Source organism: Pelodiscus sinensis, chromosome 4 (genome assembly GCF_049634645.1).
Source record: "Pelodiscus sinensis isolate JC-2024 chromosome 4, ASM4963464v1, whole genome shotgun sequence".
In the NCBI taxonomy this organism is placed as follows: Eukaryota; Metazoa; Chordata; order Testudines; family Trionychidae; genus Pelodiscus; species Pelodiscus sinensis.
The window spans coordinates 124978790-124991336 of NC_134714.1; the positions used below are offsets into that span (position 1 = coordinate 124978790).

The window sequence follows — 12547 nt, forward strand, 5'->3', positions numbered from 1 at the left end:
AGGCGTGATGAATGTGGACAGCTCAGAATTTCTCAAGTTTACAGTCTCGTCCAGCTGGAGGTACAATGGGCAATGATGTGGAAATGCTGGATCTAAGGGTTCACAGTAGCTCTAGTCACAGCCTATCCCAAGGTAGAGATGTTCCACGTCGTGCACTCTACCTCACGGTCTGTCTGACTTTTGTTTTTTTTATTCTGGCTGAGTGAAGTCAAACTGTCAGTACATGTCTCCTTCCCATAGTCTGCTAGACTCAGAGGTTCTCACAAGAAAAATTTTGATGGCCTCAGAGTGTGGCCACCAACCTTTCCTGGTGGCTACTCTGACAAATACTTTAAGAAAAACAAATATGTCCAAATCATTGTAATTTACTTATGTAGGTGGGTTTTTTTGCAGACTTAGTAATAAAAATAATGTACTTTTGTCTCTGTTCTTTATTAGACCTAAACAGATCTTTGATTTCTTTGTGTCAGAACTTTGAGACTTATTCCGTGTATCATAGAATCTAGAATACTAGGACTGGAAGGGACCTCGAAAGGTCATCGAGTCCAGCCCCCTGCCCTCATGGCAGGACCAAATACTGTCTAGACCATCCCTGATAGACGTTTATCTAACCTACTCTTAAATATCTCCAGAGATGGAGATTCCACAACCTCTCTGGGCAATTTATTCCAGTGTTTGACTACCCTGACTGTTAGGAATTTTTTTCCTAATGTCCAACCTAAACCTCCCTTGCTGCAGTTTAAGCCAATTGCATCTTGTTCTATCCTCAGAGGCCAAGATGAACAAGTTTTCTCCCTCCTCCTTATGACCCCCTTTTAGATACCTGAAAGCTGTTATCATATTCCCCCTCAATCTTCTCTTTTCTAAACTAAACAAACCCAATTCTTTCAGCCTTCCCTCATAAGTCATGTTCTCTAGACCTTTAATCATTCTTGTTGCTCTTCTCTGGACCCTCTCCAATTTCTCCATATCCTTCTTGAAATGCGATGCCCAGAACTGGACACAATACTCCAACTGAGGCCTAACCAGCGCAGAGTAGAGTGGAAGAATGACTTCTCGTGTCTTGCTCGCAGCACACCTGTTTATGCATCCCAGAATCATGTTTGCTTTTTTTGCAACAGCATCACACTGCTGACTCATATTTAGCTTGTGGTCCATTATAACCCCTAGATCCCTTTCTGCCGTACTCCTTCCTAGACAGTCGCTTCCCATTCTGTATGTGTGAAACCGATTGTTCCTTCCTAAGAGGAGCACTTTGCATTTGTCTTTATTAAGCTTTGTCCTGTTTTCTTCAGACCATTTCTCCAATTTGTCCAGATCATTTTGAATTATGACCCTATCCTCCAGAGCAGTCGCAACCTCTCCCAGCTTGGTAGCACTGAAAGATACATGTCTTTCCTGTGCCTGGTTGGTCCTGTGGCATTACTAATGCTCAGAGAAAATGCCAGATGGCTTCTTCTCAAGGGAATGGTGGTCTTCTACAGAGTTCAAATTACTTCTATAGAGTTAGCTCCAGTCCTTAGTTCCCTACCGTCCCTTCACCCACTACTCTTTTCCCACCAAAGTATCTGGTAATGTGGGGGAAAAAAGTGCTTTCCTGAGATCAGGAACACATGTTTTCACCAATCTGGTGTTGAATGCTTTAGAGTTTACTGAACATAGTCTTAACAAATTGTAGGCAGGAGACATGGCACACAGAGGAACACCTTAGGACAGAATATATTGAAAATACAAAAGTTTTCCTTCATACCTGCTGAAAGCACTCATCAGGTTGGTTTGCTTTGATGGTACCTTGGGAGAAGATCCTTCAAGAGAACGGAGATCCCCGTGGTACCAAGAAAAAAGTGTCAATGAGTTGGGGAGCATGGACATCCCAGTTTTCATAGAATTAGTAGGACTGAGCATATCACCCCCCAGGTCCTGATGCAGGCACGTACTAAAACTTGGCCCTGTTTACTGAATGACCCTTATTCTTCTTCAGTCCCAGGCTGGCTTTCTGCAGCACGATTTGGGCCACCTCTCCGTTTTCAGCAATACCAAATGGAACCACTTGTTCCACGAGTTTGTCATGAGCCATTTGAAGGTAAGTGCCTGATACTAGGCATGTTCACCCAACTTCGGCAGAATTGATGAAGCCTGTGAGGGCAGGGTATTCCTTTTCAGCTCAGATAGCATCATGCTGACATTATGCGCTCTACATGTAATTAGAAGTATGTGGTGTGACAGTGGAAAGACTGTCAATACAGGATGGAGCAGGTGATTTTATATTTGGTAGTGTTGCAGTCTGATTCTTATGACGTCTTCCTTTATTGCAGGGACTTTCTGCATGCTGGTGGTCCCTCCACCACTCCCAGCATCATGCCAAGCCCAACTGCTTCCACAAAGACCCTGATATTTCAATGCATCCCTTCTTGTTTACTTTGGGAAAGACACTTTCTGTGGAGGTGAGTGCAGTGGTGCTGGTGTTCTAGGAATTATTTAGACCAGTGTTTCTCAACCTTTTTTGTATAAAGTACCCCCTTAAAAAACAAAGTACCCCTAGTGCCTACAGTTATCAGACACACATAATTTTTTTCTACCATTGCAACATGTTTGTTTAAACAACTTAATCATAGCTGGGCGGGCAAAATTTTGGGGTGTAAGAAGTACAAAAATAATAAAGCACTGCAAAACTTAAAACAAAAATTCATTTTTCTCCAAATTTCAGTTGTGTTGACATATCCCCCAGACTTCTCTCGTGTACCCCTAAGGGTATTCATATCACTGGTTGAGAAACACTGATTTTAGACCACTGAAAAGATATGATGCTAAAAGTATCTGAAGTCAGGAGGCTGTATGTTTGGGAACAAGCTACTACCTGGATCTGAAAAGGGGCAATGATGGGATGAAGATTTGTTGTCCAAAATCTCTTTGGATTCTATCAGAAACAGAGAATAGAAGATGAAAGGAAAACCATGAGAGCAAAAGGCAACAAGGAAATGAGGGAGTACTTTTGTTGTGGCCTGCATTTCCCAATTGCCTATATCAAATGCATCAGGATATGTCGAGTTGCATCCTGTCCCCTTAAAATACCAGATTATTTCCCTTTTCCACTTCCTCTCTGTGACATGCCTAAAGTACAATTTAGTCTGTTGAACAGCTGTGTCTCGTCAGCCCTCTTACCTGGGGTATCCTTTATGCCATTTTGCTGCTGTAGTTACTGTGACTCTGTGCCCCATATTCATCATAGTAATATTATAAATATGGCATCATTATGATGCATTTTTGTACAAGATGGGTCATGTAAGGTGTCACTGGAAAAATTATAATTTTGCTGGATATGATTATTTTATCTGTCGGCATGTTATTTCTGTATCTGAAGTTATAAATGCTGACTATGGATCTGTATTTCAAATGGAAACACCCACAGCCAGCCTTTCAGGTACAAAAAATGAAGAAGTCAGACGGTGTTAAAGACTCCTCAACAAAGACAACAGGCTATGGAATAGCTCAGCCACATGACTGTGGACTCTTGTATTCTTCCACAAACTGGTCTGGGAATCCAATGTAAAACCAAGGGTTCCCACCATATGAAAAAGTTACATAAGGCAGAGAGTGACACAATTGTTCTTCACTCCCCCCACGACAGCTCCTGGAAACACCTAAAGAACAAAGATTGAACTGGAGAAGTGCTGGAGCCAGGCTAGAGGGATTTCTAGCTTGTGTATGGAAAAGCTGGGAGTCCCAAGCGGCTAAGCAAGTGCAGCTTGCACTTTGAGGCTTTGCAAGCCTGCTTGTATCAGCAGTCAGGGTAAAGGTTGGATATGAATTAGCAGTTTATCTAGTTTGTTAAGATGAGTTTGTGTTTTTGTTTGTTTGCTAGATAATCTGCTTTGATCTGTTAGTTTTAAGCGATTATGAGTGATATCTATCTTTTGTAGTTACTGTGGTTTCATGCTTTATCTAAACCAGTAAGGTTGGAGTGAAGTGCTTGGAAATCTTAGATCAAGGGGAGGGGACTGTTACATTTTCTTCCTGCATTGAAGGGGAGGCAACTGGATAACAAATTCATACAGCTCAGGGGTTTGACTAAGGCAGGACAGTAAAACCGTGGTCCTAGGCTGGTGATTTTGTCCGTAGCCTGTCTATGGTTGATTCATGCTGGTCAGCCTGCCTCTGCGTGTGTCTCTGCCTGTGTGAATGCTGGTGGAAGAGTGAAAAATAGCAGTGTAGTCAGGGCACTAATGCCCCTGAACTCCCTGGGTACTCCGACAACTACCCCTAGACACCGCTCAAGCTGCCCACAGCGATGTTGCTATTTTTAACCTGAGCACACAAGTGTGCACACACAATTCTGCTCACTTGCAGCTGCAGTGTAGAGGTACATTGATTAGCTCAAGAGAAGAACAAGAGTCAGATCTTAGCAGCAGGAGCAGAGATCTGCCAATACCCACTGTTCCCATTAATCATGATGAACCATCTGAGATCTGCATGAGGAGAATCCCCTTCACATCTGAGTCTCACCTAGATGGGTTTATGAAGGGGATGGTTTGATGAGATAACATGATAACTAATTGACCATTCACTATCAGTGGGAAATAGGTCAATGGAGGGATGATAGGAGTTACTATAGAGAACCTTCTGGGTGTCTGGCTGATGAGTCTTGCCCACATGCTCAGGGTTTAGCTGATCGCCATATTTGGGGTCGGGAAGGAATTTTCCTCCAGGGTAGATTGGCAGAGGCCCTGGAGGTTTTTCGCCTTCCTCTGTAGCATGGGGTACAGATCACAGCTAGAGGATTCTCTGCATCTTAGGGTCTTCAAAGTATTTGAAGGCTTCAATATCTGGGATATAGGTGAGGATTATTCTAGGAGGGGTGGGTGAGATTTTGTGGCCTGCACTATGCAGGGGGTCAGACTAGATGATCATAATGGTCCCTTCTGACCTTGAAGTCTATGAGTCTATGAGTTCACAAGGAAAAGTGGGGAAATCAGCTACCTCTGTGGCTGCATGTCCCTCCACATGGAGCCTGAGATCAGTAGGTAAAGTCAGGTACAGAATTGTGCCAGCCTGAGAGAGTGGTGGGTAGATAATGCATTAACTTATTCATGGAGCCTCCTCTGTGCAGGATCTGGTAGCCTTTCTTCTAGAAAACTTGGGTGGGGTTGGGGCAGCGGCCCCAGAGCCAGTATAAAGCACGGGTCCCTAGCACAGATGGTGCTGGCTGCCAGCAGATCTCCAATATTCACAATTTCTGAGCCTCTAGTTTCTTCTGGAGGTATGGTGAACCTTGCTCCACAAGGAAAGAATTTGGAGAAAACTCCTCAACTGGAATCTTATGGGAGTATTCCTCCTAGTTGGTGGTCCTCCTTCAGGTTTTTCCATCAGAGAGGCCATCTGGTTTTATATCTGGAAGCTCTTCTACCAGAATATGGTCCTTAGATAGCTGACCATTTTGGATATAAAGTTTCTGGACTGGTATCTCACTGACATTAAGTATGCAAGAATGAAAAAATTAAAAAGAATGTATGTATTTAAAGTTATAGGGAAAATGTTTATTATATTTCATTGAGGAATCGTATATGGTGATTTAATTAGGCCTCTTCTGATCTCCCTTCTGCTGTTGTAATTCAGTGGATTTAGATATCTAAGCAGGTGTGTCTCAAGGAGGAGGCAGTGGAATTTCTTTAAGAGGGCGTTTCTCTGCTTTGCTGACCTGTCATAACCCCCCTCCTTTTTTTTTTTATAGCTTGGGTTGAAGAAGAAGAAGTTTATGCCTTACAATTATCAGCACAAGTATTTCTTCATCAGTGAGTATCTGCCTTAGCCTGAGGGCCTTTATCTAATAATATCACCCACTCCTACACGGAATAATCTCAGGGGCAGAAAGGACGTCTTTTGTCCCGTGACTGTTTTATAGGAGATCATGGTGCGTGGAACATACAATCTAAGGCTGAAATTGTCACTTCATGAGACAAAGCAATGGTAAAACGGTGAAATGAAAGGGGAGAAATGAGATCAGATCAGAGGAAACAGAGTAGTCGTCATGGGTGAGAGGAGATGAGGGAGAATCCATATATTCAGTACTATCTGAGCACCTTATAGATGCTGATGTTAGAAATCAGAAGGGCCTTTGTTTCTCTCTCCGTCCCTCTCTTGCATGGAGTGAGTTCCTGAGCCAAAGAGGTGCTTCTGAGGTGCTTGACAATTTCACTATTATAGACAACTGTAGCGACAGTGCAAACTAGTGATTATGGAGAGTGAGGCAGTCTGTCAGGCAGATAAGTATCAGACAGGGAGCAGGCATACAGTGTAGTGCTCAGGTCATGTGGTGTCCATGGGCTGTGTTGATATATGTGTGAGCTGCTGCATTTTGAGCCATCTGGAACACTTTGCATTCATCTACTACGTATTTGAGAGAGTTTGTGCATCTGTCTGTCCATCCGTCCACCCATCTCTGAGTCCATTTGTTCAAGAACTCTTCCTAAGCGGTAAGAGCTGGTAGGCAGCATCCTTGTCTCATAACTTAGTGCAAGGTCAAAATTTGGTTGTGCCAGGACAATGGAATGTGTGTGGAATGTGATTGTTTCACATCAGACCAAGAGGGAGGGGTGTGATAGCAGGGATAGTTATACTGACGAATGACCAAAGGGGGGCAGCCGCTGGCCAGCAGCATGGTCCCAATACCCTGGGCTGCCCCTGAGGAGCATCCGCCCATTGTGCCATGCAGCCTCTCTTACTCAGGGCCAGCACTGGGGAGAAGCCAGTGAACATCCTGCATGCTCCCTCCCTGCCTTGGGCTGGCCCCAGTTCTGGCCTACACCGGATAAGTCTGCTAGTTTTAATGTATTGCATTGCAGGAGTCAAGCCTGGAGGTCATGAAAATGTGGATCATCATGGTCAAGTCCAAATCTGACAGTAAGGAGTGCACTCTCCAGGCCACCAGTGGGGAGAAGAGGGCAATTTCACTGCTGTAGCTCTTTGAGTAATCAGTAGTATTGATGAAAGATGGTCTGCAGCATCAGATTCACCTAGTGACTCTCAGGTGCAGGCAGATAGTATTGTTTTGCATTCAGTCAGAAACACGTACAGAGTTGAGAGTCCTCTACAGATTGCCTGTGTCTGAATCTCTGAAATGGAGGCAGGAAGGAAAGAAGGGGAGGAAGGAGTAGAGGACAGCAGAAAGATGAGGAGCGAAATCTCTTGGAAGCATAGTTTGCTGAGGAGCACTGGAAGTCCCTAAGCTGCACAGCTCGGTTCTTCATTCTGTTTTCCAGGGTGCTCACTAGACGGTGCGATTCATGTCCGTGCTCTCTGTTTTCTTCTCCAGCTATGCCCTTGCTTGTGGTTCCAGTGTTCCAGTTGTACTCCATATACTTCATAGTCCAGCGCAAACTGTGGCGGGTAAGCACATCCAGCATGTCTCTCACACCTGTAAACAAACCACTTGCTGAGCTCTTCTGATTGAGGAGGTTTTGGGACCAGGCCCTTGTTTGTCTAGAGAGGAGGAGGAGAATTACAGTGCGTGGATCCAAGGCATTTTCTGGGCTGGATTCACGTTGCTCTGAGGCGGTGAAAGGAAACTCTCCTGCAAGGGCAGCCAGTGGGGCTTACAGGATTGATGTTTGGAGCTGGATTCCTGCTACTCCAGCATAGTTGAAGGGAGTTACAGCACAGGAAGAGAGAGTGGGCCTTTCTGGGTGAGGTTTCTCAGGCAGGGCACGCTGCAGTGACATAATGGAGACAATCCACAATACGTGGACCATGTGGGAAAGTTACAAGGAAACTTCCCAGGCTGGATCCTCACTGATGTAGGAGGGTGGCAGGGAGCATGCCAGGGACAGACACTGAGGAATTAGGGTCTTCGTTCCTCCCATTGTGGGATGGTGGAGGGAGGCTGTTCTGCTGGAAACGTCTCTCCTAATGAAAGTTTCTCTCTCTTCTCACAGGAACTAGCCTGGACTCTGACCTACTTCATCCGATTCTTTTTTTTCTTCGAGCCCCTACTGGGTGTGAAGGGTGTCCTGGGACTCCTCCTGCTACTCAAGTAATCCTCACCCTAGTCATGAGTCCCCCTGCCTGCTGGTACTCACAGCTGTCTGACCCATCCCCCTGCTCTTCCAGCTCCTTCCTTCCCATCCCTGGTTGCCTCCGGCCACTCTTCTGTTCTCCCTTTCCCCATCATTGCTTTCCTCTTCTATAAGTGCAGAAACTGTGTTTCCTATACGTTGCCCTCACTTCTGTGGGGGCCTTGTACTGACTATTTGCTGATTGGGTCATCAGAGGGAAGTTCTACTTGGAAGCCAATCGTTCTGGTGGGCTTAGCGGCCTTTTCCTAGCCAGAAGGCACGTCACAAGGCAGACGTTGGTTTGGGATTGCAGGCCAGTTACTAACCATTGCCAATTTGCCTGGGTATTTTCCTGAGCAATTATTGGTTAGATTGTGGTGGCCAGTTACCTATCAATTACAGGTTTGGACTGGGATCTTATCTGGGTTAGGTGCCAGTTACTGGGCACTTCTTAGACAGGTTTGATGTGTGGGTCTCCAACTGGTGTGACTGTATGTGGCAATGACTCCTTTGTCTATATCTGCACAGCGTCGCGGAGAGTATATTGTTTACCTGGATTTCACAAATGAACCACATCCCTATGCACATTGATTACGATAGCAACATGGATTGGTTCTCTACACAGGTAAGACTCATCCCTTTGCCAAGGTCTCTGAGTGTCAATCCCAGGTCAGGGACATAGGGAGAATACAGGACATTTTTGCAGTAAAGATAAAGGTCAAACCTGAGCCCAGGGATGGTGAGATATTGGGTAGAGGAGGGCTTGTGATTATCAATGGGGGAGGTCTAGCTATTAGGAAAAACTATTTCCCTAGGACAGTGGTGAAGTACAGGGATGGGTTATCTAGGGAGGTGGTAGAATCTCACCCCTAGAGGTTTTTAAGTCCTGGCTTGACAAAGCCCTGGCTGGGATGATTTAGTTGGGGTTGGTCCTGCTTTGGGCAGGGGGTTGGACTCAATGATTTGCTGAGGTCTCATGCAACCCTATGATTCTATCTGTGTGGGGAGGCAGGGAATGAAGCATGCACTGATCGGAGGTTGCATGGAGACTAAATTGGGGTAAAAACCAGAATGAGAAGAATTGGATATGGAAACGGAGTGGCAGGCAGAAGCTGCCTCATCAGGGCATGCACCTACAGCTCTCCCTGCACAAGAGGCTCTGATACTCTTCTCCTTCCTTCCTGCCCATTTCTTCCCAATGGAAGGTATCAGATGACACCCTACAAGCAGTGGCACGGCAGATCTGTGCTGGTCCCACTGAGTGAGGAACTGAATGAAACCGTAACTGTTCTCACCCAGCCGTGGTCTCCTGCCCTACAGCGGAGGTTCTCAAACTTGGCCGTACCCCTCCAGAAGGTGCACATTGTATTCTGGGCTGTGTGAGAAGCTTTAGGAGAGCAGCGGCTGCTGGCTGGGCACCCAGCTCTGAGGGCAGCACCGCTCTCAGCAACAGCAGAGACGTAAGCATGGCCATGCCTTATCCTGCCACCTTTACTTCTGCATGGCCGCTGGCAGTCATGCTGCCTTCAGAACTGGCCACCCAGCCATCAGCTGCTGCTCTCAGCTCCGTCTTCAGGCAGTATATAGAGTTGAGTGGCGGGAGCTGGGGTGAGTGTGAATGACTGACACACACACACAGGAGGGAGGTGTGATTAAATAGGTTTGACAATCACTGTCTTAAAGAACAAGTCACTGTGATCCTAAGCTCTCTCACAGGCAACCTTGTTCAAGTGAAGAAAGTGGGGATCGGATGTTGCTACCAATTAATCCACCATCCACTGAGCCATGTTCCCTCTGTTTTTTTTTCCTTTAGCTCCAGGCAACATGCAATGTGAATCAGTCCCTGTTCAATGACTGGTTTACTGGGCACCTTAACTTCCAAATCGAGCATCAGTGAGTATAGGCACCTCTGGAAACAAGGAAATTCCTGGTGGGGGGGGGGGGGGCGGCAATGGGTTTCCCTGGGGCACCCCTGGGTAATGCGCCCAGCAGAAAGGGCAGAACAGAACACCAATGAGTATCCATTCCTGGGGGAGGGGAGAGGATTTCTACAGAGCATTGAAGAATGTACATCCTACTGAAACTGCCTCATTATCTCTTCACAGTCTTTTCCCCAGGATGCCACGACACAACTACTGGAAAGTGGCCCCCCTGGTGAAGTCACTATGTGCCAAACATGGCATCGAGTACCAGAGCAAGCCTCTGCTGACTGGGTTTGCAGACATTTTGCGGTAAGTATCAACCGACTGGGTTGGTGCAGTAGCTGTTGGCAAGATAGGCACAGGTGTTGAGACAGAGGGATACAGGATGTAGGTGGACTAGGACTGGATGACTCAGGATTGTAAGTGACTCAGAGTAAAGATGGTCCAGTGGTTGGGGTTAGCCTAAGACTTGGGAGACACAGATTCAATTTCTAATTTGCCAGATTTCCTGAGTGACCGTAGGCAAGTCCCTTGACCTTTGTGTGTCCCCATTTGTACAATAGGATAATAGGACTCCTCTGCCTCACAGGAATACTTTGAAAACAAATACATTAAGGATGGTGAGGTACTCAGACCATCAGCAGACAGGGTTGTGGTAATCTGTGACGGGCCAGAGCCATAGATAAGTCCTCCAGGAGGTTAGAGAGACTCTGGAGGAACCAGCCAATCAGGGGCCAGGGAGGCCTACAAAAAAAGCTGCAGGACTAGAGGCAGAACTGTTGCAGCCCAGACCTGGAAGGGAGAAGGTCAGGCTGGCTGGCAGAACCAGGGATAACTCAGAGTGGAGAGCTGTTGAGAGACTGATGAATTGTGATAGAGCCCTGAGGTAAAGATGTGGACTTGTCTCCGGAAGGGGAAGCCCTGGAGGCACCACTCACGTTCAAAGTGAGGGAACGGCATCAAACTGAGGGATATTCTACAAAGGGCACCAGGATGGGCCCTTGTTAGAGGTCTACCCCCATCAGGGTTTGTGATCACAGAGTGTGACTCAGCCAAAAAGGCTGAAGACTGTGGGCAGTGCAGACACAGGCACTTGGCCAAATGGGGGTGCTCGTGTGAGATGAGGGCCACCCCATTACACGATGCTAGTGTGTGGAGGATGACATTTTGCTCCACAAAGGGTGACCTTGCATGCCCAATACGTATGGGGTCATGCTGTGTAAAAGATGCCATATTGTAGCATAAAATGGCATCCCCAGTGTGGTGTGACCTCACGCTTACCATGCATGAGGTCAAGCTGTGTGAAGGAAGCCTTTTGCTCTTCAAAATAGCATCCTCCATGCTGTCTGGGGTCCTATAAGGAAATAGTTAAAATGGGGTCATGCTGGCAAAAGCTTTTGGAACTGCTTCCTTAGAATGGGATACTGAATCTTTCCTTTCTAGATCGTAGCTTCCAGTCTAGGCCTAGGCCTGTATGATACAACTGGGCAGCTGTGCAAATGATGTTATGTATGTTTGTGTGTTTGCGCGTGCTATATGCATCGACAGAATGTCTCTTGTTTTACCCTCCTGTAGCTCTCTCCACCTGCTTTTGCACCTTTCTTCTCTGTTTCTTCTGCATTTCTCCACATGAGGAATTCAGTGGGATTCCTCTGCCGGATTCCATGCTGCTGCCCTTAAAAGAACAGTAAGAGATTATGACTAGCGGGGACAAATACCACCTGTTAAAAACATTGTGTGTAAATGCTGTGTATGTTGCATGGGTGCTGATAGTGACCCTGTATTGCGTTGCCCAGTGTTCTCCATTACAAAGCCTGTATTCTCAAACGTATCTCTTTGTGCTCCTCTTCTTTGTGTCTGCGGTCATTTACCTCCTTTCTTTTTAAGAAAATCTAAGAAATCTCTCTCTCTCACCCACACCCTCTCCGTGAAAAGACTGTGTAATTTGCAAAGTCAAGAACTCAAAAGCTAGGAAATACCAAATTTGCTGTTGGATGTACAGGTTGAACCTCTAAAAACTGGAACTCTCTCGTCTGGCAATAGCAGTGTCTGACAGGAGCACAGATGTTGTTGGACCAGAGAGCCCCAGTTGACCAGGTTCAGAAGCACAGCCCCGTTGGTATACAGATCTTGCACAAAAGGGGCTTTTGCCTCATGTACACTGCATTTTGTGTGTGCAAAAACCTCTTCTGCAAAACGGATCGGAAGAGACTATGCAAATGAGAGCGCAAGAAATGCTAATGAGCGCTTCATTTGCATTGTCTCTGCTGACAAAGGCTGCAGTGTAGACGTAGCCTTAGTGCCCAAGATGGACAAAGAGACAGAGTTAAGGGGTCCTGCCACGTAATTTTGGTTTCATATGCTGCATGAGTACACAAGGCCTTGGTTTTAAACAAACCATTTAGATGCACAGTAAAGTGCTGCTATTGAGTAAGTTGTACTCAATTTATCATTGACTTTGTTTTTTGTATATGGCCTGCCTGTTACAATTCACCTAACACCGCCAAGGAGGAGTGTGCTTTCTCTTAATCTCGACATCAGCATCTATCCATTACTGTTGGGCTGTACCTTGGTCTG

General features: G+C 46.1%; 1 protein-coding gene across 2 annotated transcripts in view; it reads left to right on the forward strand.

Annotated features, from left to right (window-relative positions):
* The window catches only part of LOC102461025 (acyl-CoA (8-3)-desaturase-like), a 28776-nt gene that overhangs the window by 12787 nt on the left and 3442 nt on the right, over positions 1 to 12547 (forward strand). Inside the window, exons 4-11 of one of the 2 annotated variants that reach the window (XM_075928384.1) lie at positions 1982 to 2083; positions 2316 to 2444; positions 5729 to 5789; positions 7310 to 7383; positions 7929 to 8026; positions 8577 to 8673; positions 9862 to 9941; positions 10154 to 10279. In XM_075928384.1, the coding sequence (XP_075784499.1) occupies positions 1982 to 2083; positions 2316 to 2444; positions 5729 to 5789; positions 7310 to 7383; positions 7929 to 8026; positions 8577 to 8673; positions 9862 to 9941; positions 10154 to 10279 (767 nt within the window). Of the gene's footprint in view, positions 1 to 1981; positions 2084 to 2315; positions 2445 to 5728; positions 5790 to 7309; positions 7384 to 7928; positions 8027 to 8576; positions 8674 to 9253; positions 9834 to 9861; positions 9942 to 10153; positions 10280 to 12547 lie in introns of those variants that run through there. The other variant, XM_075928385.1, reaches the window with a different exon arrangement.